At 38.4% G+C, this 27,089-nt stretch overlaps 1 protein-coding gene and 1 non-coding gene across 2 annotated transcripts; both read left to right on the forward strand.

Annotated features, from left to right (window-relative positions):
• The first annotated feature begins 373 nt into the window (after nucleotides 1-373).
• SMC3 (structural maintenance of chromosomes 3) lies at nucleotides 374-26,803 on the forward strand. The gene is made up of 29 exons (XM_005154531.3): nucleotides 374-518; nucleotides 4,422-4,497; nucleotides 5,995-6,033; nucleotides 6,823-6,890; nucleotides 7,252-7,323; nucleotides 7,642-7,721; nucleotides 8,299-8,377; nucleotides 9,708-9,825; nucleotides 10,335-10,510; nucleotides 10,695-10,775; nucleotides 10,980-11,144; nucleotides 11,666-11,787; nucleotides 12,191-12,404; nucleotides 13,895-13,998; nucleotides 14,215-14,314; nucleotides 14,768-14,928; nucleotides 16,263-16,404; nucleotides 17,569-17,719; nucleotides 19,117-19,269; nucleotides 21,057-21,208; nucleotides 21,420-21,578; nucleotides 22,290-22,397; nucleotides 22,790-22,898; nucleotides 23,526-23,773; nucleotides 23,888-24,100; nucleotides 24,809-25,000; nucleotides 25,178-25,355; nucleotides 25,928-26,034; nucleotides 26,337-26,803. The coding sequence occupies exons 1-29, from the start codon at nucleotides 504-506 to the stop codon at nucleotides 26,406-26,408; spliced, it is 3,654 nt and encodes a 1,217-aa protein (XP_005154588.1). The 5' UTR covers nucleotides 374-503; the 3' UTR covers nucleotides 26,409-26,803.
• LOC115947378 (U1 spliceosomal RNA) lies at nucleotides 18,360-18,523 on the forward strand. Its single transcript, XR_004081300.2, has one exon. It is a non-coding gene; the product is annotated as a U1 spliceosomal RNA (small nuclear RNA).
• Nucleotides 26,804-27,089: the final 286 nt, after the last annotated feature.

Consider the following 27,089-nt stretch of genomic DNA (forward strand, 5'->3'; position numbering starts at 1 on the left):
GGCGGTTCCGCGCCCCGCCGCCAGCGCCGCTTTCCCCCTCTCGGCGCACGCTTGCCTTTGGCGCCCAACCCGCCCCTCAGGGACAGAAACCACTTTTCACAGCTCCTTAGGGGGGATCGCTACTGCGAGAGGACGCAGCACCCGCCTTCCCCGCTGCACACCGCTTTCTAAAAGGGCAATGAAGCACTTTAGGAGCTGAGAGAAAGGGAACTCCCTTTGCCTTTTGTAGTATTCCTTCTCTGGCGGAGCAGAGCTGCGCTTTCTGCTCCTCGTCTCCCCCTCCATTTGGTGATGAATGGTTCGCGCCAGGTCGGGACGGGGGAGGCTCCGCCGCCATTTTGTTTGCGTGAGGGGTGAGCGGGGCAGGGTGCTGGGGGGTCTGAAGGGGTGACAGGAGGCGGCGACCCGGGGTCGCGCCGAGTGCTCGTACCGGGAAGAGACCGTGAGGGTGGGTCGTGCGGCGGCAGGAGGCACCAGGCCGGGCCCCTCCTTCCATCGCAGACATGTACATCAAACAGGTAAGCTGGCGGGGTCTGAGCCTCCCGCCTGTGCGGCGCGGCCTGCGCCTGGTTGGCTGGGTTTGGCCCGGCCTGCTCTGCGCGGTACTGAGGGGGTCTTCGCCTCGGGGTGAGCGGCAGGGCCGGGTTCTAACCCGCAGCAAGAGGTTCGCTTTTTGGTGGCTGGCCCGAAGGCCTGTGCTTGGTTTGCCGCTGTCCTGTGGGTCGGGACCGCAGTTCTTGCTGAGGGGAAGCATCCCCGGCCCAGTCCAGACAGTCCCGCCATGTAGGCTAGCGGGTGCTCGGCCTCCGCCGGTTCCCGTGGCTAGCTTCAGTGAATGCAGCTGTGAAGTGGCGGTGGGGGAGGCCCTTGTAAAACTTGGCGGGCTTTGCGGGGCCCTTTGGATGGGGCAGCCCTGTCGTCCTGGCCGTGGCCTAAGGTTGGGGGCTTGTAGACGAAGGGCTCTCCTAAGCCGTTCGGCGGCATTTTTCAGTCGTTCAGCTGTTAAAGTTGTGGCTTCTCTTTCTTTTTTTTCTTTTTTTTTTTCTTTGTTTTGTATCTGCATATGGTTTCATTGAGGAAATGTGTCTGTGTTTTGGGTGTGAATTAAAACTGGTTCTGTCTGCCCCCTTACCAGGAGAAAACAGTTATTGTTTGTGATGCCTTAGGCCCCCGGGCACGGACCATACAACCTGTTATATATTTTGTCCCTGATGAGCAATCTGCAGCTATCGTTCAGTTAGAAAGAAGATCGTTGTACGGACCTCTTCCAAACTGCTTTTGAGATTAAGGCGATCATCAATTTTACTTCTATAGTATATTTTTGCATAGTATACTATAGTTGAATTTTTATGGCTACTTTCATACCATTGCCTATGCATGGATTCTCATTTCTCAGTGGGCTCAAAATTGACCTGTCTTTCTGACAGCCTGCAACTCGATTAAGATGAATACTGTATCGTGTTTGAAAATGCGTGTTCTACATAAAACCCTGGTTTTCATCAACTGTTTGGCTGTCCAGGGAGTGTTCCAAATGTCTTTTGATCGTGTTTTAGTAAATCACTTTGTCATTGCAGGTGCGCGCATTGCATTAAATTCTTTGAATAAGAATTCTTGGTTTTCAGGTTTGAATTACACAAAAGTAGTAAGTAGTAGTGAAGATACATAGAATCAGAGTAAGGAGTCCAAATTATGTCAGAACAGGGGAAGTAAGTTTCATCTGGAAAAAAATTTAGGTCACCGATAACCAATACTGTTCAGGGAGCTATAGAAGTGTAAGAAGGTGTGGACATGAGAATGAAGGAGATAAGGGTGAATGTAGTTCTATCAGTATCCCTTATTTTGTTGCTTCCCAAAAATAATTTCTGGAGTTAAAGTTTAAACTATTTAAGTCTTACTCCGAGGCTATACAAGGCAATAAAGAAGTTATGAGGCTTCAGAATATGTAGGGTGGATGAAATGAGAAACTATCTAGGAAAAAACTTTGAGGGGCTGAAATGATGTTCAGTCTCCCTGTATTGGCACCCTTTTGGTGCCTGAGTATGTGAGTAGTAGAATTTTGTGCTTCTATAGGAGTATCCAAGAAATAATGACCTTATTGGGTTGGGTTTACCTTTGTGTAGAGGTTTTCAGGTAAACTATAAAAATACTAGAGATTATTTTCCTGCTTGAAATATGGTCTGTCAGGAAGCAGCATTGTTTGCCAAAGCGCTCAGTCTGTGTTTGGGTCTTTTTTAATTACTATTATTATTTATTTTTAAAAAATCAGAGTAAGTGAACATAGTTGCTGTGGCCTAGAGGCCTGGGGTTGGTGGCAAGACCTGAGTGAGATTTGTTGTTCCACTTTTTCCTTTGAAAGCCACTGGTACTGAGGCAGAGTTTGCTATTGCTGCTATCATCTGGAGATGAGGCAGGCTGATTAGGGAGGATGGGGTCTCAGTTCACAGCCACAGTGACTTCAGTTCATGCATTGTCTTAAACTTTCTGTAGTTTGGTCCATTAAATTCTGAAATCCTTAATGACTTCCAATATGAGTACATGTATGAAATGAAAACTCTGTCTTGCCCAAGGAGAGGGAGCACAGACAGTTGCAATTCAAAAAGGTTTAGATAGGCAAGGTATTGGAGGAAGTTATATTGGAAGACTCTTCCTTTTCCAAAATTGCTGTTGCTTAGGTCTGATGTTTGATGGACAAGGGTTAGTAGTTTTCTGCCCACTTGCATACTTAGCTTCAGATTGTAGTAACAATCTTGCAAAGAGGATTTGACAAGCCATACTGCCTGGGAAGAGAATGGCTCTGTGATGTCTGACTAAAAGTTAGTTAATGTCTTTAAGGTTTATTTCGTTTCGATTTTTATGAACTCCAGTGTTTGATTTGCTGTCTGACATGGCATTTTCATTTGGTATTAATGAGATGGCTTTAATCCATTAGTACAAACAGGTGGTAAGAGGAGTTTTCTGTGATAATCCTTGATAATGGGCTGTCACATAATGGGAGAAAGACTTAAGACCAAACTTGGTGTGAATAAATCAGGGCATTTTCTTCTCCTAGTCTTTTGTCAATTGAACTTTATAGACAGGATTTTTTCCCCACTATTTCTATAGCATGCTACCAGTCTTATGCCAGCGATTTGAAGGTACTTGTTTCTTAAGTTGCTCAGGTATACAGTTAATGCAGGCTTTTGTAGTAGGGGGGAAAGGCTTGCTTTAATGTGTACAGTATTACTTCTAGGCTTTTTGCTCTTTTGTATGTGCTTCTCAGGTACCAAGTATAATGCTCATCTTCTGGAATATGGACTATATTCGAAGATGTGAAAGAAAACAGAAAATGGAGATGGGACCATACACCTTTACAAACAAACCAAAGGCTAAATAATTTCATATTCTAAGTTTCAGCAGTAAGAAATATTTTGTAAGATGCTTTGCTGTCTTCCTTAACAAGTTCATGATAGCTGTCACGGTGAAACACTGGCATTATTTGAACAATATCTTGCTTCTTTTGGGGAAGAGCTGGGTGAATGACAATGATAAAATGTCGTCTCTAGTCCTTTTGTAAGTGTTCTTGCTGAGAGATCTGCAAACATGAAAAGTTTCAAGTGACTGATGTGTTAATGAGCAGAGCTGCTGTATAGTATTTCAGCTTTAATATTTGGAGAAGGTTGCTTAATGCTTGAATATGTGTGCTGGATGTTGGACCACTTTGCTGCTACGTAGCACACAAGTATTAGGATATTGTCATTCTGTACTTTCTATGTTCCTTGGCCTCCATTGTAATGGAAGAGTTGGAATTTGACATGCTGCTTCTAGTTTGCCATGTGGCTCCTGAAGTTAGTTGTGTAGGTTTGTATTTGTCCATTTAGGAAGTAAATTCAGTGGAACCAAGGTATTTTGCTTTTTTAACTTTTCCCTTTAGGTTGCTCAGTAAAACAGCATAAGATTGTATTGCATATAAAATAACTAGAGCCTGGTATAATTATTGCAGTCTGCAATTGCTCTGCTTGGAGAGTTTGCAAATACAATTCTCAGGCTGCGTGTGGATTGCATTATAAAAATTAACTGTAAATCTGACCCTTTAGGGTAAGTATTTGTTATACTGGGGCTTTCTTTCCTGTATGTAATATCTGATACAAATAAATTTTCTTGTGTGGTTTGTTACAAAAAGACTCTTGGAACTTTCACTGTGCTTTGGCCTAGAAAAGTCCCAGCATCTCTTGTAATGTGGGGAGAAAAATCTGTCCCTAAAGTGATGCTTAGGTGAGGGGCAAGTTCTATGATACAAGTTGCTGATGAGCTGGAAGGTTGAAGTGCATGTGGGAAGGGTGGGGGAGATCAGATACAATTGACAGGAAATATTCTGTAAAATCTTATAGTCCAAAACCTCAAGAACAGAGAGAACTTTATTAAAATAACTCTCTTCTCATTAGGTGATCATTCAGGGCTTTCGAAGCTACAGGGACCAAACCATTGTGGACCCATTCAGCTCAAAGCACAATGTCATTGGTAAGTTTGATACTTAACATAACTGGAAGTACACTGTTCTTTCAGATAATGTTCATATCAGAGTCCTTCATAGTTTTTAATAATCTGCCTACATTTGTTGACTGTATTTTCAATTTCAGAAACTTCCTTTCAGTTACCTGTAACATGTCACGAGGTATATTCCACTCACAAAGCAAAGTAATGGTACTGTTTGCTTTTATGGTGACAATAGTATGTCTGACTGCAGAATTTGAGTGAGGTTTTTTTCGTATGTGCAGATCTCTTATCAGCTAGGCCCCCTTTAAAGGCTGTCCTTGCAGGAACAGCAGCAGGGAGTTTGGACAGGATTCTTTGTGTATGTGTGTGGAAGCATGATCATTTTTAATAAGCAAGCACACTGGCTACTGTAAATGGCTGCAGAGAAGATGATCCTCTTTCTTCCAGCTTTGAAGGGATGAATTCCTGGAATGTGGCCTGTCAAAAAGTGTAAGTTTGAAAGTGTTAGCTTCATCAGTAACACCTAAACTATCAGTATGTTGCTGTCCACCAGTCTCAAGCCTCTTCTGTTTTTTTTTTTTTTTTGCCCGTCGATGCCTTGTCATGCCTTTTTATTTGCATTGACTTTAGTGATTGTGCAGCAACTTTGAGACTGCTGACTCTACAGAAACTGTCAATTTTGGACATAAAAACATAGCAGTCAGGATTTACACTGAGAGTGGAAAAAAGTGGCTATGACTTGAATAGTGTGTCCTATTCCATAATGTTACTTCAGCAGGAGCTAAATCTATCCATGTATTTGTGTTTTTAAAAGGTAAAAAAAATCTGGCTTAATTTTTTTTTGCCTTTTTAAAGACCTTATAGCAATCCCAAGTATTTTTGGGGATGAGGTGAATCAAGAGGGCATGAAGGCAAGAAGGGATGAAAAGCCTGGGATGTTCATTACTGTTGGAAGGCAGGCAGTTCAAACACTAAAGCAGTAGGTGCTGATCTTAAAGATAAGACATTGAGCTCTGCTGAAACACATCACGGTTACTGTATATAGTATAGTGTTCTTCTGCCTTTGTTTTTTTAAATAGAAATAGTACTACTTTAATTTTTTTCTCTTTTTTTTCAAACAAAACATTGCTGAATCAGCTACCTGAAATTCATAAAAGGCATGTGTTTTCCTTTGGTTAAATATAAAAATTGGTGCAGTGCCCAGAAGAATTTGATTTAGGTCTACTGTTCTTATGGCACCAGGAGATTAGTATTAAAAAGAAAAGGATGGGAATAAGTAGGATTGACTGTGGAGTAGTGCTGGAGTTTGTAAATCATTGTAATGTGTTTGAGTGGGGAAAGGGCTGCTCTCTTCTCAGACACTGACTAAGTAATCCACTTACTAAGTTTGCTTCATTCCCTTGAAATTTTTATTTGCTGTATTATGTTTGGGTTCTGTTCTTTAATATGCATATGCAACATTTAATGCAGCAATGTTAACCTGTGTCAACTTGAGGTTGTATTTTGTGTTTTAATTTTCAGTGGGAAGAAATGGATCTGGGAAAAGCAACTTCTTTTATGGTGAGCATGGATTTCTTAATATGATAGCATGGGGATGCTGATGCTACCAGGTTTCTCTGGTTTTGCCTGAAGTTGGTTTACCAAATATTCCACCTCAACAAGGAGTGACAGACTGGTAGTTATTTGACAGTGACTGAGGGCAGATGTCAATGCACTTGTTTGATACTTACCTTCCATTTTTTCCCTGGTATTCAGCCTCTCATACTAAGGGCCTTCTAGGACTTATAAATGACAAAGTATTTACAGGAGGGAACTGATTCTAAAAGTCGCCCCTCTTTGAAAGCTGATTGTGATATTTGCAGTTGGTCAAGACATTCTTAGTGACTAAATTCTGAACGGGTTCCATACCAGTATGGCACAGCTTATGCAACCTTTTAATTTAATGTTATGAGGAGGATTTTGTGGGGTTGATGCATCAGTGGAGGAGCAAAGGTGCCAGTCAGAGGTGTTGGTAGCTTTGTGATGGTAGTCTGTATAAATTGTCAAGTGTTAAGTATTTTAGCAAGATTTTTAGCCTGTGTGCTGTGTATTTGTAGAGCAAAGCTCATGAATTCCTACTTGTGCAGCATTGTTAAAGCTTTTGCAGTAGAACAGTTGCAGTGGTGACAATGAGACTAATTCTGTTGTGCAGCAGGCTGAGTGACAAAGTTAATTAAGTGACATTGTAAGATATTAGCAGTGTCATGACTGTACTATACAGCAGGAAAACAGTATGTTTTGAGTTAAAGAAACTGCTGCATATCTCCCTGAAGGAAAGAATAAATCTGTTTCTTTACTATTTTATTGCAGCAATTCAGTTTGTCCTCAGTGATGAGTTTAGTCATCTTCGCCCAGAGCAGAGACTGGCTTTGTTGCATGTAAGTGAAGCTGTATAACACCAAGACTAAAGAATAAGCTAATGCATTTGAATGTTACTACAGAAATGGTAAGTTGCTGGGCTGTGGCTGTTTGAAGCAAATTATTTCAAAAGCATCCTTAAACATTTTTTGTTTCCCTTTGGCAAAGGGGAATTTATTACAAAGTAATACACTAAGCTGATAATGCATGCTGGTGAATATGTAGTCCAGACTTTCAGAAATAAAAAATAGGTATTGGATCTTACATAGCAAATCCTTGGAAGTAAAGGGGGCAGTGGGGTTGTCAGGAAAAAGGGGAGGTGAATGAGCTCAAAATCCTTCTAAGGTGGAAATTATCTAACCAAAATATCTCCTTTCTTAGGAAGGTACAGGCCCTCGTGTTATCTCAGCCTTTGTGGAAATTATTTTTGACAATTCGGACAACAGGCTGCCGGTAAGTTGAAAATGATACTTGGGAAATAGACCATAATTTCAGACTCTGGTAATCTCAGGATTACAGAAGTATTTGTTACAATAACAGCTTTTATAGAATCTTGGAATGATTGGGGTTGGAAAGGACCTTAAGATTATTTAGCTCCAAGGCTCTGTCCAACCTGGCCTTGAACACTGCCAAGGATGGAGAATTCACATCTTCCCTGGACAACCTGTTCAGTGTCTCAGTCACTTTTGGTAGAAAGTGCCATAAATGTTCTGCATTAGTTATACGAACTTACTGCAAGCAGTTGAATTTACTGGGTTTTGTTTCCTTAAGATTGATAAAGAGGAAGTGTCACTTCGCAGAGTCATTGGAGCCAAGAAGGACCAGTATTTCTTAGACAAGAAAATGGTGACGTAGGTACTTCTTTTCCTTAGCTGAATGCAACTAGCAGTATTTCTGTGAAATTCTTTAGTCAAACCAAATACTTGCATCTCCAGCCTGAAATAAATTTATTCAGTTGTATAATACTGAGTACTGGTAGTTTGACAGCAAAGACATCAGTCCTTGTGCAGTAGACTGCAGACTTTGTATTTACAGTTTAATCCAGTCATTAACATAATGTATAAGTGCTTATATAGTATTTCTCTCAGGGTTTTTTTTAACTAGAAAAGTTACCAGACTTCAGGTTGCTTCATATCCTATCCTTCCATGTAGTATCTTTACCTGTATTTGCCCAGCTTTGCTTCAGGGTGCTTCTTTCTTAATCTCTCTAACGCTATAGTATTTTTGATAGTTTTCTGTTTTTGTTCTTACTTACTTTTTGAATAATCTATTGTCAAGTAAAGAAGCTTCTTTGAACAGAGCATGCATTACATAAAGTGATTATAGCATGTGTTGGATAGTTGTGATAGTTTTTAGTTGTGAGACTGAATTTTTACAGCTGTCACTTTTACCATGAGTGTTTTTAATAGTTTCACAATAACATTTCAGGAAAAATGATGTAATGAATCTTCTTGAAAGTGCTGGATTTTCTCGCAGTAATCCCTACTATATTGTCAAACAAGGAAAGGTAAGAGTCTTCTTCACAAAGTGGAAGAAATTGCTATCAAGAATATCCTGTTTCCTGAATGCCAGACTTAGTTTCATTATTGCAGAACAAAACCTAAATCCATTTTAGTTTGAAGCAGTTCTTGTAGATGCTGCTTTTGCAAATATTAGTGGTTTAGTAGTTTATGTCCTTTTTAAGAAAAAAAAAAGTTTTAATGTCTGTAATGTTAATGTTTAGAGCAGTGGGTTTTTTTCATTATAATCTTTGCAGTCTCATGCTTTTCTGTATACTTGAATAACAACCTTAATTTCTATCACTATTTCAGTGTAAGTCTATAGATTTTTGGGCCTTAAGATGAGGCAATAAAGTAATTGAAGAAAATTCCATGAGGCTAAAAATGCTGTCGGTGGACGATGAATGGAAATATATTTGGAAGTACCAAAAGTGAAGACACAGCAGGGAATGGGCTCACAGCATGGCCTGGTCTTCAAGACCCAAGTAGCTTACCAGGGCTTTCAAAGAGCAAAGGTCTGGAGACAGCAGGCACACAGGGTGGGACACTGTGGAGCCAGTGATAACTGTCAGCTTCAGAAGATTACTGAAAGGCATACTTCAAAGGGGAATGAAGAAGATTTGAGGAGTACTTGATGGCAGAGATGCTGACCTAGCAGTACAGTCTCTCAGATGTTTATCAGGATAAATTTTCCTAGTCAGCTGAACTTGTGTATTTGGAAGAAAACTTCAGCTGAAAGTCATATGAATGTAGTGGGGATTGGTGCATATGACTCTTACTGCCACAACACATACTGGCTTTAATATAATAAAAATTAGAAACAGTTACCTTCCTACAAAAAGATGCAACCACTGAAATTGTGATGAAGGGAAGTGAATTTTTCATTGGGTTTGGTTGTATGACTGATTTAATGTTGGATTAATGAGTGTTTCATGATGTGAATTATCCCAAGATTTATAAGCCCTACATTTTGGTGTGGCTTTATGGAGTCATTTAAACTATTTAGTTTAGCAGCAGGACTTAAAAGCCCAAACTTGAGTTTCTTCACACATAGTTTTGAGTGGGTACTGACCTCTACAGTGTGCATTAACACTAGTATCTTGAGTTTTGGCAGTAACTGGTACCATTTGAAGCCCAACAAAATTCATTATAAGCAGAGTAGTTGCTATCCTAAAGTAATTGCCTCAAAAGAAAAATAGTATAGTATATACTAGATATCTGAATCTTCTTGCCAAAACCTCAGGCAAGCAGGCACAGCAAAAAATGTGTAGTCTTTGATCTCTTGTTCAGCCATGCATCTAGAGCAGGCTATTGAAATCATTGATCTTGAATTTTCAGATAAACCAGATGGCCACAGCACCTGACTCTCAAAGACTGAAGTTACTAAGAGAAGTAGCTGGTACAAGAGTGTATGATGAGCGCAAAGAAGAGAGTATTTCACTAATGAAAGAAACAGGTAAAAATTGTTTAATAAATGAATGGTTTATGCCACAGTAACTATGTTGACTAAAGGTTTATGGCTTTTTCAGTAAAGCTAATTGCTAGATAGGTTTTACTTGTGGTATGTTATCTATAAAGGTTTAATAGTGACTTTGTGTGTGCTCTTATTACTGAAACTTTTTAGCAGAGCTAATAGGGATCTTTATGCTGTTCACAACCCAAAAGTGATGCCACCTAGCAGTGATCCAAAAATCAGCTGGGCAAACACTGAAGTTTATGTAATGTAGTCTATAACCATTTTAAGTGTGTGAGCCAACAGAGTATATGCCTGCGTACATGCTTTACATAACTAGTAGTAACAGTTCTGCTGTTGGGATGTTTTTTTGGAGAACTTCTGGACATGGGTTCTCCTTTTCAAATTTCATAACTGTTGAGAAATAATAATTAAAGGAGATTCACTAGCTCTAAAGGCATGGGAATGTATTGGTGTTTAACTGAACTTCAATCTTGTCATGTTTTCTAAAGAGGGCAAGCGAGAAAAGATCAACGAGTTGTTGAAATACATTGAAGAGCGACTGCATACCCTAGAAGAGGAGAAAGAAGAGCTGGCGCAGTACCAGAAATGGGATAAAATGAGGAGAGCATTGGAATATACCATTTATAATCAGGAGCTGAATGAAACCCGAGCTAAGCTCGATGAGGTGAAATAGCTTGTCTAATGCAAAATACAACATTAGCTGTTGATTTGCTTTTTGACGCTTTTCTTTACATTCCGCAGTAGAATCCTGTCAGTGTTCTTCACTAATTTAACAAATTATATTCTTCTTGGAACTACTACTAAGCCAGAATCTTGTTACTTAAGCTATTGGTGATATTTCCATACAGCTGTCTGCCAAACGAGAGACAAGTGGAGAGAAATCCAGGCAGCTGAGAGATGCACAGCAAGATGCTAGAGATAAAATGGAGGTAAGAATACTTCTAACAAGGGCTCTTCAGAGGTGTGTTTTGCTTTGTGGGTTTTCTTGAGGGTGGTGGAGGTGGTCTAAAGCCATGTTAAATTCTATTTAATGTTTTCATCCTACTTTTAATGGATCTCAATCTACTTAATAACAATCTTGTGGGGTTTTGTTGATACTGAAGTGTGTTTAATGCACTACATACTTTGCCTAGGAAATAGAACGGCAAGTTCGAGAACTGAAGACAAAGATTTCGGCAATGAAAGAAGAGAAAGAACAACTTAGTGCTGAAAGACAGGAACAGATTAAACAGAGGACTAAATTAGAGCTGAAGGCTAAAGACCTGCAGGATGAATTAGCTGGCAACAGTGAACAAAGAGTACGTAATAGCAGTGAAGTTTTAAAATGCTATTGGTGTGAGATAGCCTACTTGTACATTTAAGATTTTGTTTTAGACTGCTGCCTTTCATTATCTTCTAAGGTTTGCTGAACAGATGTCTTAGTTTTTACGATGTCCTTAATGTGCTTCTAAGAGATGTAGACATAGACTTCTGTGTTATGATCCCTTATTTATCACCCTGCATATTGCAAAATAAAACACGTATAATTTTTTTTATATTAAGTGATGCAAGGAGGGTTTTGTTTGTAGAACTAATATAAACTCAGTTGTTTGGCATACAGACCTTCCTTGCTTGCGTAGTTTAGCTTCTTGAGAATGCTTTGCTTCATTCCTCTTTACTGTCCTGATTAGAACTGAATTCACTTCTGTTACACATTGAAACAGTGTAGCATCAGAGAAGCAGTGGCATCTCACTATTAAATTATTCTTTAGAAGTGTGAATTTAATAGTACAGTTCCTGATATTACCTAACTTTAAATACTGCTTTGTTTGACTTTCAGAAAAGGCTGTTAAAAGAGAGGCAAAAGCTTCTGGAGAAAATTGAGGAGAAGCAGAAAGAATTAGCAGAAACGGAGCCAAAATTCAACAGCGTAAAAGAAAGAGAAGAGAGGGGAATTGCTAGGTCTGTAGCATTCTACAGTGGGGAGTCACAGCATTTTTTAAAGATACTGTCTATACTATGCATATGTGCGGTTAACTAAGAGTTGTACTTGTTGCCTGAGAGTGGGGTAGCTATATGTACATACAGATAGTCTGTAAAAAGCTACCCTTATGATTGCGGGGGAATGGTGTTTGGTAACATTAACTTTTAAGCTTAACCGTTTTTCTGGGCTTCCTGTTTTGTGAAGTCTTCTGGATAATTTTATGGTTTATAATGTGATCCTGTTCTTTTTGTTGATGATTTGGGGCTTAAATTTTAGAGCCTGGTTTGACACTTCTTGGAAATTCTTATGGTAATTCTTAATGCTTGCTTTTAAATTCATGATTTCTCTATAATACAGCATGTCTTTCCCTTCTCAAAATAGACTTGCACAGGCTACGCAGGAAAGAACAGATCTTTACGCAAAACAAGGTCGAGGAAGCCAGTTTACTTCCAAAGAAGAAAGGGATAAGTGGATAAAGAAAGAACTAAAGTCTTTAGATCAAGCCATCAATGACAAGAAGCGGCAGATTGCAGCTATACACAAAGATTTAGAGGATACAGAGGCAAACAAGGAGAAAAACTTGGAACAGTACAGTGTAAGTTATCAGTGAATTGTCAGCATTTTTGAGAGAAAGGTTAAATGCTCAGTCTTGGACAGTGAGATTTTTAGTGCCTGTTTATAAGGAATTTGAGACTTTCTGGTTGGGTGTAATCTTTTACAAAGTGAAGACATCTGCAGATAAATGCTAAACTCCCTCTAGCACTGCATTCCATTGCTGTGTATTGACTTCTGGTATTTTCCCTGAAGTGTCGTCTGTATTGGTTGTTTTCACTCTTCTTTTTAATTTTCCCTAAACAGAAGATTTGTTAAACTGTGCTGTAGACACTGCATCTTTGCATGACTGTGGCTGGTTAGAAGTTGCATGTTAGAAGATTCATCTGTCTAAGTATTATCTGTGTAACTTTTGGATGTGAATTTTTATTCAGAAACAGCTCTTGCAGTGGAAACAGAGCAGTATAATCCAGAAATGTCACTCCTGCTTGGAGCCACAGGAGTGAAAACTCCTGCACTTATGATAGGAGAGCTCCAGTGCCACTATGTTGTGCTGAGAGACAGTGCTCTTGGTCTTTGTGTAATATATCTACCAAAATGGAGGATCAGCCTGATGGTCTAGGAATGTACAAAGACAGTGGTGTTCTACCAAGATACTGTTTGAATTAGCAAAGTTATGATTCTCTGAGTTGGTGAATGAAAGAGATGGCATTTAATACTGACGCTGTAATTGTACTGCTCAATAGGAGTTCTGTAGAATTTAAGAGGTTAAATTAGAAGAGGGCTTTGATTCCTGTTAGAAGCATATCTTGGTTGATTGATGCTTAGACTAAGTGGTGTAGAACTTCTGTTGTTCAAAGGGGAGGTGTCTTGGGTGAGAGCTTGGAAAGTTATGTTGGAAAAACTTGGCAATGCTTTGAGAATATAGCTAGTCCTTTTGTATACAGACAACTATGAAAACATCTGAGTGCTAGCCTTGAGCTTCTTGGAAAATGGCAAGTGTTAAATGAGAAAGGGAAGAGTGTCTGTGCATTGGCTTAAACAGCACGCTGCTGACAGGAGCTGTGGTAAAGTACTAGTACTGCTGCAGAATTTTGACTAACAGCAGTATGGCATGGTACGCAAGACTGGTATACGTGTTCCTATCACAAATGCTATTTCAGAGCATGATTACACTTATGTGTGTGTTAAGTTACTGTTTGGAGTTAGTTCCTTGCCATAACTGAGACGTTTCCCTGTAAATAGCCACAGGCACAGTTCAACTTAGTACCTGTCTTGTAGTCTGTTTGATAATGTTACCTTGTTACTGCTTCCTTACAAAGATACATTTATTCTTAGTGGTTTTTCAGTTTCTTGTAAATTGTTTAAGACATCTGTAGGAATTGTTTCTAAATTTTCAGTAGTAATTTAGTATTGAATAAAAGAAAGATTTTTTTTTTTTGTTGTTGTTGCTGTTGTTTGTGGGTTTTTTTGTTTTGTTTTTTTTTTTAGCAGAGCGAGTTGTATTTTCACAGTGTTCTGTTCTTTTATTAGAAACTGGACCAGGATCTTAACGAAGTGAAGGCGCGTGTTGAAGAACTGGACAGAAAATACTATGAAGTGAAAAATAAAAAGGATGAACTACAGAGTGAAAGAAAGTTAGTAACTAATTGAAATATATCTGAATCTCACTTAATGTGAAGGACCCCAACTGTGTAGTTGTTAACATGGCATGTAGGTATGTTTTTGAAATCTGGCCATGTACGAACTCCTGCACTTATCATTCCCCTTAGATGAGCAGTCTTTGAGAATAATAATAGTAAAAAAATCTTCAGACTTCATTCACAGTTAAAATGTTTTCTTTTATTCTGTAGTTATCTGTGGAGAGAAGAGAATGCAGAGCAACAAGCTCTCGCTGCAAAGCGAGAGGATTTAGAAAAGAAACAGCAGCTTCTCAGAGCAGCAACAGGAAAGGTAATATCCCATGTATTTGAGAATTCCTTGTGGAAGCTTTTCTTCTCAAAGGACAAGTCATAGTCATATCTGAAATGACAGTTACTTCTTTTGGTTGTGGTCTTAATGTCATATTTAAGATGGACAAATTATATTTGTGAGTGGAATTCTTCAAATATTTGTAGCTCTAGAACTCCTTGGAAATTAGTTTTGTAAGGTCAGGGTCATTGAGGAGAGAGCCAAAAATAGGAAACATGTACTTTTGATTTCTTTTTGCTTAAAGAAAAAAAAAAAGGCCCTGAAAATAGTGGACTGATATTGAAAGTATCTTCCATATTGAAGTATGTGCCGTTAGAGCTATGGATTAGTTAGCAGAAACTTGACAAAAAGCAGGCTAGAACTTTTATAAAGGTAAAACGGACATGACTTCTACATCTCTTAATTGCAGTACAATAATGAGTTGTATTTTAACAGGCTATTCTGAATGGGATAGACAGCATAAACAAAGTTTTGGAGCACTTTCGTCGAAAAGGCATAAACCAGCATGTTCTAAATGGCTATCATGGCATTGTGATGAATAACTTTGAATGTGAACCAGCTTTCTACACCTGTGTTGAAGTTACTGCAGGGAACAGGTAACTATGCTCTTAAGTAAAACTTAAGCTAAAGCAGCTGCTGTGTGACACTTAGTTATTGGTGCCAGGTGGTACTGAAATCTTTATTCTTTTGAATTTGAGCTCTTGTCTGTTTTTGGTTAAAGTGCCTTCTGTACAGCATGATTGTACTGCTGCTTTTTTGAGAAGGAGCTAGGAAGAATTCTGCCTATTTAAAAATGAGTCTAGCTGCTCTTGATCTTGTCTAAAGAAAAACCCAATACCTAAACCAAAACAACACAAAGACCCTTAAAAAAAGGCCCCAGACCCACACTACTGAAACTTCCCCAAAGGACGATGGTGAGGCTGAGCCATATTGAATAAAATGGGTGGCATCTTCCAATGTGATGAATTCTACAGTAAGCAGTGCTAATGTTTTAATGGTTAACAGTCAGTAAGAATTATTTCACTTACAGTAGAGAATCTCATGGATGTGAATGATCTCTTTAACTGTCAACTTGCTATTTAAAAGCTGTCTGAAAAGACTTTGAGTGTCAATGAGTCTGCGTGTAATGTATGTTCCAGAAGGAAGTGCCTGATGGGTGACCCATGACTTCCTGCAGCTTTTGACGCTTCAAATCAATACAAATTGTCTTTTTGAGTGATCAGTCTCCTGTTTTAATTCATGAGTAGTCATACAAATTCTTGCTTTCATGAAATGTAGATAGCGGCATCAGGGCAGGTAAGAGGACAGAGGTGACATGTTCTTGCAGACTATCACAAAGAAATGTTGATGCTACTGTAATGTGAAGTGCTGTCCCTCTTCTATATCCCTCATCTATGTCTGCATGAATAAAGGTGTATCGTCAAAGTGCTTCACAGTTCTCTACATTCTCCTGTGCACCATGATTTACAAAACCAGTAACAAATTGTAGCTCAGCTTGCAAAAGAAAGGTAGCTTCTTTCAGTCCCTCTGCTGCTAGTCCCAGTCATGCACTAGAGGTAGATGTGGTCTCTGTTAATGGTGTAGAGAGGCATAAGATGCAAACTCTCTAAATCCATGAGAGAGGGATGAATATTGTATATTGATACAAGGTTTGCAGTGGAGCCAAAAAAGGCTGTGCACACAGACTGTATGCATACTGAACTGCTTTTGTGACTGGAGGGTGGAGTGTGAAATTCTTGGCTAATCCCATTTTAATGGAAGTGAATAGAGTGCATCCACTTGCTTATTCTAAGGCATGGACTCAGAGAGAAAGTGGAATACAGCTTTATATTTGTTACTTGCTGGTACCTGATGCTTCCTCTTCCCACAGAAATATATTACTGCTTTCAGCACGTTAAAGTTTTGCTTATTTGTTGGGCTTGTTAATTAGGTTGTTTTATCACATTGTGGATTCTGATGAGGTCAGTACAAAGATCCTAATGGAATTTAACAAAATGAACCTTCCTGGAGAAGTTACTTTCCTCCCTCTGAACAAGCTAGATGTGAGAGATACTGCTTATCCTGAGACTAATGTGAGTTTAAGTTCCTTCCTCTACTTGAGAATTACAAAGCCCGATGTTTGGAATTGTGTGTATTGCTTATTGCCCACCAATTGGTTTGCTGGTGAATGTCTGTAATAAAATACTTCTAATGTATGCTTCTCAGCATAAAAAAACCTCTGCTGTAGGAAAATACTTTCTTACGAGGTATTTGCTCCTTAAAGTTTAACTTCACCTTTGTAAGTAAATAAATGGTACTAAAAAGTGGTAGAATTTTATTGTAGCCTCCTGCCATGGGCAAATCTGAAGAGCCATGTTAGGTGTTACAATTATGGACAATTTGTCAAAGTTACTGAAAATGAGTTGGGGTTTCTTAGATTTAAAAATGCATAAATAAACCTTTAGTGATAACCATTTAAAAGTAGTTCTGAAATAATTGCAAGAAATTACCTGCTCTTACTTGAAGTTTTAGCAGTGAGTTGTGTAAATGTTGGCTGCTTCCTCCGATACTCATGGTAGAATAAGATGTTTAAAATAGATTCTTTTTTTCCCCTTAGATAAATACAGGGAAAAAAAAAGGAAGCATACTCGTAGTGTGCTTATTTTGGAAGGGCTCTGCTAGGAAAACTCTGTTAATGTTTGTGTCCTGCCCTATATAGAAAGGAATAATTTCTTTAGTGGAAAGCATTTTTACTACCAATTTGTGATCCTTACTGAATTGTCTCAGTAGCAATTGGAGTGCTCAATCTTCAGATAAGATTCATGACACACTCTTGGTCAACTTAAGGCTCAAGCCTATCATTAAACGTTAAAATTGCCAAAGCTTGCACTTGATTTCCATAGAGTATTTGTGTTCCCTGGGAATGTTTAATCAGTGTGTCATCCCTCTACCAAATGACAGCTGTTTTTTTCCAATGTATCATTCACATTATTGTGCTTTTGGGATCAGGGTTTGACATCTTGTATGTAAATAATGATACACACAGCCCCAGAAGTCTTCATTTGAGAAGATTATTGACTGTGAAGCCAGTGAATATGCTATGCTAAACTTTCAGGCTAGAGTGTATTCCATTTTTGCTCTTGGTGGTAATTCCTTTTTTCCAGGGATCTCTTGGATACTGATATATGAATTAGTTGCAATATACGTGCTGTATTTGTATCAGTATGTTCTTCTCATTAAAATCACTGTCATTTCAGGATGCCATTCCTATGATCAGTAAACTGAGATACAATCCAAGATTTGACAAAGCTTTCAAACATGTTTTTGGAAAGACTCTAATTTGTCGTAGCATGGAAGTGTCTACCCAGCTGGCCAGAGCTTTCACTATGGATTGTATTACTCTGGAAGGTAAATACTGCAATTTAATGAGTCATTTATTGTAAAAACACAATCCGTGACATGTGAGGCTCATTAAACATTTCTTATGATCTAAAATTGGTAGATATATCCCTCCATCCTTCAAATTATAGAGCAGGTTAGGTCTGAGTTTATCCAATTTAACAGGCATTTATTTCCCACAAACTCAAACTAGTGTTTAGGGTGTGAATATGCAGTCTTAATTACTGAGAAGTGCAAAGTGAATTCTTCTCTGTACCAGACACATTTGGATGTTATGTTCTCTGAAGTAATGTGTGTCTCTATTCAGTTGCCTGGAGGGCAGATGCCCTGTAGTCTTACTGTTGTCTTTTTGTCTCAAAGTCAATATGAAAAACTTCCTAAGGATGCCTGAGAAGGAAATGATTAATTTTTCAGGAACAGCATACTCTACAAGCCACAGATGCTGCTAGTTACTTAGCTCCCTTGTCCCTCTCACAGAAGATCTGAGATTACTATGTGGTTTTTTTTTTTTTTAACTGGTAGTGCTAGATGTTTGCATTTTCCCCATCATCGAGATATCTTTTTCCTTAGAGCTGCATGGTTTCAGAAGTTAATTCAGAACAAGCAAAAAAATGTAGGTAATTTTTAAAGGAGATCATAGAAGGAGGTCATACTTATCTGGCAGGGGAGACAACATGATCGAGCAGGTGGTTTTCCCAGGGTGAGGGTCATCCCTTGCACTCTGGGTGTGCTGACCCCTGCAATTTCCCCAGATGTGGGAAACTCGACTGCATAATTTGTGGTAGTGGGAGACTGCTTTTGTTCTTTTCTCTTTTTTTTTTTTTTTTTTTTCCTAATTTTGGTGTCCCTGTCCATGGTGGGGGGGTTGGAACTGGATGATCTTAAGGTCCTTGACAAAAGTAACTGTTCTATGATTCCATGATTCTAAATCTGCATTGGTCTTGAGAAAGGAAATGCACTTCAAACTGAATATAGAATCATAGAATTATTTGGGTTGGGAAGGACCTTAACATCATCCAGTTCCAGTCTGCCTTGGGCAGAGACACCTCAGAACATGTCACCCAAGGCTCTGTCCAGCCTGGCCTTCAACACTGCCAGTGATTTACCACTTCTTTGGGCACCCTGTGCCAGTGCCTCACCAGCCTCACAGTAAAGAACTTCTTCCATATATCTAACCTGAACTTCCCCTGTTTAAGTTTGAACCCATTACCCCTTGTCCTGTCACTACAGTCCCTGATGTAGAGTCCCTCTCCAGCACCTGTAAGTACTGTAAACGTATATATGTGATTCCTGATACCGATGTGATGCTTCTGTAGGTTAGTTGATTGGAAGAGTTGTATTGTAGAAAGTGCTCTGAACATATGGCCAATGTATAGCTTGCAGTTAATGGTCTGTTATGCTCTTAGGTGATCAGGTCAGCCACCGCGGTGCTTTGACTGGAGGTTACTACGATACCAGAAAGTCTCGCCTTGAGCTGCAGAAAGATGTTAGAAAGGCAGAAGAAGAACTTGGTGAACTCGAAGCAAAACTCAATGAAAACTTACGCAGAAACATTGAAAATATCCTTTTGTTCTTGGGGAAAGCTTACATGATGAGAAAGCTGCAGTTTTGCAGTAATACATGGGAAAAAAGTTACTAACTTTTGTTATATGTTAGTTGTGGCATTTATTTTGACTGTTGCTTGTACATCCTGGTTCTGTATGGCATTGTAGGGATTTTAGTAACAAAGAACTGATAGAAACAAAACTCCTGCTTTTGAAAAGTGGTATATAACCAGTGAAGGTAACAGATTTTAAAGCACGTCCGTTGTTTTTTAGATTAATTCAGCTAGTTAAGAAATAGTTTCTATACCACTGCTTAGTTTCTGTACCACTCCCGTTAACTTGCTGGTGAAACTTCCATTCTGGGAAAGCTTGACTGAAAAATAGTAATTGGAATTTACCTTTTCCAGTAGCTTGCATCAGAGAGTCTGGCATTGTAGGCTTCAAGAAGAAAGGAGCTTTAATGATTTGTCCCTATTAAAATTTTATTTCGATCTTTAAAGCTTAGAGATGAAGTTAAACTCTACAGGATGAGGGTTTCTATTCCTGTTAGGGTTTGTTGCAGTAACTGCCATACCCAGATACCCTTGTTATCTGCATTAATTTTCACTGCTTCATGTGACTCATGCAGTATTTTTAGTACTTGTGTTCTGAATTGGTGTGTTACATAGTCTGCTTGCACTGTGGGGAGGAGATGGAAAGCATTATATTATAATTAAACTCTGAGCTGCATGACAGTTCAGTCTTTTCATCATCTTTGTACAAATATTCAAGTAGCTGTCACCTTTTTCTCTAATCCCTTTAATGCTACAGTGTGCATGAATTCTAGATACTGGATCTCAAAGGGAAAAGGGAGGCTTATTCAATTTTTTCCTCCATTATCCAGGTCATTCTGCCCCTTGATCTAAATTCCTTTGTTTTCTGACCTACAGCAGTGCATTAGACACATTTTTGGGCAGCAGATAAGCAGAACACTGAAGCCTGTTCTTAGATCTGCACCTGATTAGCAAAACTTTAAAAGTACATATGTACCTTGTTAAGTCAGTGGAAGAATGTCAAAATGGCCTGTTAAACATAACTTAAATAGACTGAACCTGCCAACTGGCTTTACATACACCAGCAATAATGGATACTTTTCACCCTTCTTCTTACTCCGTGTAGGCAATGTGCAGGACCCATTTTGTGTATCTACAATTAAGTATTTCAGTGTGGCATTTTCTCTTCCCTTAGGTATTTTCTAAACTACAAGTACATAGGCATATGGTTTTTAAAAGATTTGTGCAGAAAGTATTTTTAACACTAACCCTACCCCTAGCGTGCATTGTACAGGTAGCATGGTTTTTGTAACTAGGAATTCAACTAAGAGCTTGAATTCCCGCTAATTGTAGTTAAATTACCAAATGATCGTAGTCCTTTTGGTTCAAGTATAATTGAACTTTTAAGAGGGACTGCTTTTCTGGAACTGAGAAATCTTTCTTGCTATCATGTAAGTCAAAATCTTAGTAAGCCCTGAGTTTCCCTTACAAGTTCAAATGTATCCCTGTGTTTTTCTGAGTGCCACATTGTAAAATGAACAACCAAATGAAGCTTTCCTTGTTTGTTCTTGGTGTTGATGAGTTGTCCGGGTTACTTTTGTTGATGATTCTTGATTTCTCCCATCCAACTCAATATTTTGGTTTTATGGGTCTTTTGGTTGTTTTTTATTTTGATGGCAGCTGAATATGCCAAACAATATCAGTTGAAGGTGCTAGTAGGTATAACATGCCTTTCACAGCAAGGACGGAATTTTCCTTAGCCCGCGGTATGGATTAACAATGAGATTGACCAGCTCATGAACCAAATGCAGCAAATTGAGACACAACAGAGAAAGTTTAAAGCCTCTCGAGACAGTATTTTGTCAGAGATGAAAATGCTGAAGGAGAAAAGGCAGCAGTCTGAAAAGACCTTTATGCCTAAGGTATAGTACGGGGATACTGAAAGCTGTTGCTGGTTTTATATATAATTGTTTCACTAAGATTACTGTTAAACTTGCCTTCCTTTCTGTTTAACATCATAGTATGAAAAGATGACTAGGGATATGTCACCAAAATACGTTTATGTAGACAGAAAATTCATATGAAGTTGGAGATTGCTCTGAGGAATGATTCTGTCTCATATCTGTTCCGTAGCAACGCAGTTTGCAGAGCTTGGAGGCAAGTTTACATGCTATGGAGTCAACTAGAGAATCATTAAAAGCAGAACTGGGGACTGATTTGTTGTCTCAGCTCAGTCTTGAGGACCAGAAACGTGTGGATGCTCTTAATGATGAAATTCGCCAACTACAGCAAGTAAGGAAGTGAAAATGTCTTGCCATTAAATGTTGTACCTTTCTTTTCAACAAACTTATTTTTGTCCTTTTGTATGACAAGTCACTTATGAATACAGTGTAATTGGTGTTTCAACAGAAGTTGGCAGGCATGTTTGGAGCTTACTCACCTGCAAAGTGTATTTGCATGTTCTTCTCAAAGGCTGGGTGAATTTTCGAAGCTGTATTTTGTGAGAAGTATGGCTACTTATGTTAGAATTATTAGTTTCCTTGCTCCTGGTCTTGGGACTTTACAAAAATGAATATTAGGTATCATCTGAAAATAATGATGAATAGATTGGGGAAAATAAAACAATGCCTTTAAGCACCTGGGAGGGAAAAATGAAGGTTTTGTCTGACATCTGTGTTGTAGATAAAGTACTACTTAAGTATAGGCTGTAAAGCTTTTCCAGGCTTATGGATTTGATTCATATGCTAATACAGTTTAAGAAACTTACTGGTTTGTACAGTTGACTTTTACACTAAACAACTGTACAAATACTTACCATTTGGTTCTTTTCAACCTGAAAACATTAGAGTGACAGTCCAAAGAACTGTGTGATATTTTGCGCATTTCTGTGTGAGAACAGTGTGAAGAACAGGGTTTGGTTTGTGTCTTTATTTTTTAACAAGTTAAAAATGGGGTTTTAGGAGTGAGATAAGGCAATTAATACTTTATTTTTTATTTTCCCAGGAAAACAGACAGCTTTTGAATGAGAGAATTAAACTAGAAGGCATTATCACAAGAGTTGAAACATATCTCAATGAGAACCTGAGAAAACGCTTAGACCAAGTGGAACAAGTAAGGATTTTCTCTTAAATGTGCTTTTACAATCTGTTTATTTTCAGGCCTTTAACATGATAATAATTTGATAAATAGTTGTTCATTACCTGCATTAACAGTGGTGGGTTTTACTTACGTTTGTACAAGCAGAGTTGAGTGTTTTACTGAAATTCCAGCACAGTATATTGGGCATGTGAATTTTTGTCACATCCCATTCTAAATACACAGCCTATATATAAACAGGGACATCATCATGACAGATTGGTTTGAAAATCAAACTATTCTCTAAAACTGTATTAAAATACTTAACAGAGTTATTTCTAGAGTAGCAGAAGATAACTTGTTTGTCTGGCTTACACTTTTGTTTACCTTCTGTGCTGAAGCTTGGTATCATTTACTTTGTCCCATAGGAGCTGAATGAGCTTCGAGAAACAGAAGGTGGCACAGTTCTTACTGCCACCACATCGGAACTTGAGGCTATCAACAAGCGAGTGAAAGATACACTGGCACGGTCGGATGGTTGGTAGCATCATTTCTTTTTCTCCAGGGTTTTGAAAGATCACACACACCATATTTGAGTTTAGAAATAGACCCTAGTATGAGGTGTAATAATTAATTTCAAATGTGCTGTAGTAGTTATATAGGGCGTAATAGATTTTTGGAACTTACTTTAATGAAACAAGATTTTGTGCATGTCCTACGTAAAAGGAAGTGTCCACAGTTGCACACTGTAATATCAATAAATATGTGTTGATGATAACAGGCTTCTGGGCATAATACTTTTGAAGCAACCTTCACACAAGCATTATCTTATATAGATCTTGAATTTTGTCTGACCTGTCTAAACCCAGGTTGCTGACAAATAGCAAATAGCATCATCTGTATGACTCAAACGTTTTTTTACTTCTCTATCTAGACTTTAACAATATAACTTTAGTACCTTTGTCAGGGTTTTTTTTTGAGCCATATATACGTCTGGTGAAAAAGAGAAAGGAATTTTGAGCTTTCTGTCTTACTCTGTAGTACTTGATATTTTTCTCTAGGTTATCTTTTTGTTTTCTAAATACTTGACTGGATAATTGCTGATTTCATGCAGGCATGTAAGACTTACCTGTTTGGGTTTTGTGCTCTCACCCAATATCTCAGATCTGGATAATTCCATTGACAAAACAGAAGCAGGAATTAAAGAGCTCCAGAAGAGCATGGAACGCTGGAAAAACATGGAAAAGGAGCATATGGATGCCATTAACCATGATACGAAAGAGCTTGAAAAAATGACTAACAGGCAAGGCATGCTCCTCAAGAAGAAAGAGGAATGCATGAAGAAAATCCGAGAGCTGGGTTCACTTCCACAGGAGGCTTTTGAAAAATATCAAACATTAAGTTTAAAACAGGTAATAAGTGTGCTTGGTTTCATGACCTGAAATATTACTGTCACAAACATCTTGAATGTCAGGTGTGGCTAGAACTGCAAATCATTTTGATACTTCAACATTTTCCATTTACAGTTATTCCGCAAACTGGAGCAGTGCAATACAGAACTGAAGAAATACAGTCACGTGAATAAAAAAGCTTTAGATCAGTTTGTGAATTTCTCAGAGCAGAAGGAAAAATTGATAAAAAGACAAGAGGAACTGGACAGGGGCTACAAATCCATCATGGAACTGATGAACGTCCTTGAGCTCAGGAAGTACGAGGCTATTCAGCTGACTTTCAAACAGGTAACAAAATGGCAACAATTGTAAAGATTCTGGGGCTGAAATCAAATTGTCCCATGATGTAGCAGCTGTATGTAGCAGCAGATATTAAGTACATCTGTAATAGCAGAAGCCGCTCTCATGTAATGAGGTTTGTGAGGATTTTAAATACTGATAAAGAAATATGCTGGCATTTTAAATAGGTTGTGTTACCAAGGTTATAATCTTGGTCGTATTAAAACTCTAGCTTTATTTTAAATGCCTTGGATTCACCAGAAAGGAAGTATATCTGTACTATGTACAGCCTTTAGCGGGAAATGTCTGGTAAAGAGCTCTGCACCAAATCCATTCCTCAGATTTAATGTAATTCCTGAGTGTTAACAAAGAGTCTTAAATACAAAGTGTGTTAAGTATTCTCTTAAATGGTCATTTGCTTAACTGAGATCTCATCTGAAGTTTACTGAAATAAATCATACTTGGTTTTGCTGCTATTCTATGTTTTAATTTACCACTTTCCTGAAAAAAAAAATTCATAATACAAGAACAGTTGGTTTAGATGCTTTTAAATCAAGCTCTGTATAGCATATGCTTCTCACTTCTAATTCTGCTTACAATGAATGTGGGTCTCTGCTTTGAAGCAGACTCGTAGTGTGAACATAAAAAACCAGCTGTTGTTTGCATTGGATTTCACTGTGTAAAAATGAGCTGATGTATTGACTGTTTCTCTTTTAGGTGTCAAAAAATTTCAGTGAAGTATTCCAGAAATTAGTCCCTGGTGGCAAGGCCACATTAGTGATGAAGAAAGGAGATGTGGAGGGGAGTCAGTCCCAGGATGAAGGTGAAGGCAGCACTGAGAGTGAAAGGGGATCTGGATCTCAGAGCAGCGTCCCATCTGTAGACCAGTTCACTGGAGTTGGCATAAGGGTAAGGAAAAATACTTGTGTTTCATTACTCAAGAGTACTCCAAATACTTGTTTAGATTGCTGTCTAAGTGTATTTTTTAAAAGCACTGTTTAATTGGTCTTGTTTATTTACTATAATAGGAAGGGATGTCATGGTTTAATATTTAGAAGGCATCTTGCTGTTGCATTGTTTTCTTAGGTATCATTCACAGGGAAGCAGGGTGAAATGAGAGAAATGCAGCAACTTTCAGGTGGACAGAAGTCCTTGGTGGCCCTAGCCTTGATATTTGCTATCCAGAAATGTGATCCAGCTCCATTTTACTTGTTTGATGAAATCGACCAAGCCTTGGATGCTCAGCACAGAAAAGCTGTTTCAGGTACCTGTCTGCCTTTTATTCATCTTTGTTGTGGTTGAAGGTGGTAGCTTGTCATCTTATGTCTGATGTTTAAGGTAAAAGCGTTTAATTGTAAAGGCACATTTTTTTTAATAAATCAGACTTTATTAGAATAAGACTTCAATTTGGTGTCTTCTGAAGCTTTCATCAACTTGGTTTTAGGTAGAAGCTCTGTATTGTCTACCATGTTTAAAGGGACTCCTTACTATACTTCAGTGTGGTGGAAATAACCCTGGTATTAAGTGTAGTTTCATTTAATAAAGATGAAGGTTTAGATCATTGCATCATTGGTAGGGTGCTTACTCTGGTTTTAATCATAGAAATCTTAATACCCCACTGAGTTTGTTGAGTGGCCGTATTTCTCAGAGTTGATACTGGAATTAATGATGATACTTAAAAAGCTGGTATGGATCCTTTCTTGATTTGTGTTTTGTTTTAATAACCAAAACCTTGCTTTGAATAAGGAATAGCCAATTCTTTGCCTGTCTTATATAAAGACCTATCCTGCTTTATTGAAAACCTTACATTACTAAAAAACCTGTGTTCTTTTTTAGATATGATTATGGAGCTAGCTGAACATGCTCAGTTTATTACAACAACTTTCAGGCCTGAACTGCTTGAGTCAGCTGACAAGTTCTATGGTGTAAAATTCAGAAACAAGGTAAGTATGTTACAGCACTTACTGGGAACCTTATCAGGTTGTGCATTTGAGAATTAATTTAACAAGAGTTCAAAGTGGGATCAGTCTTACCCAGTAATGGATTTCTAGTTATATCACCATCTTGTGTAAAAGTTCTCTCCTTCCTGAAAAAGAATTCATGTATCTACAGATGTCTCGTTATGTTCTTCAAAGGAAATTAGAAATATGTTATAGGCCTGCTGCTGAGTCTTGGAGCTTTCAGGAAAAATCTGTCTTGCTCTGCAGCAGATATTGCAGTAACTGTTTACTTTTTGTTCCACCAGGTTAGTCACATCGATGTGATCACAGCAGAAATGGCCAAAGACTTTGTAGAAGATGACACCACGCATGGTTAAGCAAAACTGTACTTAACTGCTTGTTTGGAAGATGTGTATAGTGCTATGTTTATGCCAAGGACCTGTAAATTTGAAATGAGAAGTATTTAGTCCTTGTTTAAAATAGTTTTTGAACATACATTTTAACCAAGACCCCAGAAGGCTTAGTTTCGAAGAAGCTTGAATATCCATTTTGTCTCTGTTGCTGTATTTTATAAGATAACTGTTAATGTTACCTTTATACAGTACCTGTAGTTTGGAAATTCTCTTCCCTCAAACCTTTTGTAAAGTGTCTGTTGCTGTTTTAAAGCTCTTCAGAAAGTGCTAGCTCTTCCTTCTTAAGTATAATTTTATTGTTTCTGTTGCCTCACATGATTTTTTTAATGGCTTCAATTAAAATGGTTTTATTGCTGTAACTTGTATGCCGTAAGTTTTTGTTTTATATTGCCTGTCTTCAGAGAATTCCACTGAGATGGAGTAAATGCTATTTGGTCATATTGGGCCTGCATATTTCAGCGTTATGAGACAAAGTAATTCTTTCAAAGTCATTCTTCTCCCCTTGCCCTGCGTTTACACAATGCCGAGGCCAGCAGAAAACTGCCCCAAATCTGAGCTTGTCAAAATTCATAGTGTTTTGGTTCCTAAACTGAAAAAAACCCAGTAAGATACTGAGCAGTCTGGAAAGACCCTAGAAATCTTATC

The sequence above is a fragment of the Melopsittacus undulatus genome, chromosome 4 (assembly GCF_012275295.1).
Source record: "Melopsittacus undulatus isolate bMelUnd1 chromosome 4, bMelUnd1.mat.Z, whole genome shotgun sequence".
Classification (NCBI taxonomy): domain Eukaryota; kingdom Metazoa; phylum Chordata; class Aves; order Psittaciformes; family Psittaculidae; genus Melopsittacus; species Melopsittacus undulatus.

Excerpts from the sequence above, each read along its gene's own strand:
- SMC3 (XM_005154531.3), top strand. Across the intron at positions 13,999-14,214 it reads GAACTACAGAGTGAAAGAAA|TTATCTGTGGAGAGAAGAGA; the intron begins GTTAGTAACTAA and ends TTTATTCTGTAG. Across the intron at positions 22,899-23,525 it reads TACACTGGCACGGTCGGATG|ATCTGGATAATTCCATTGAC; the intron begins GTTGGTAGCATC and ends CCAATATCTCAG.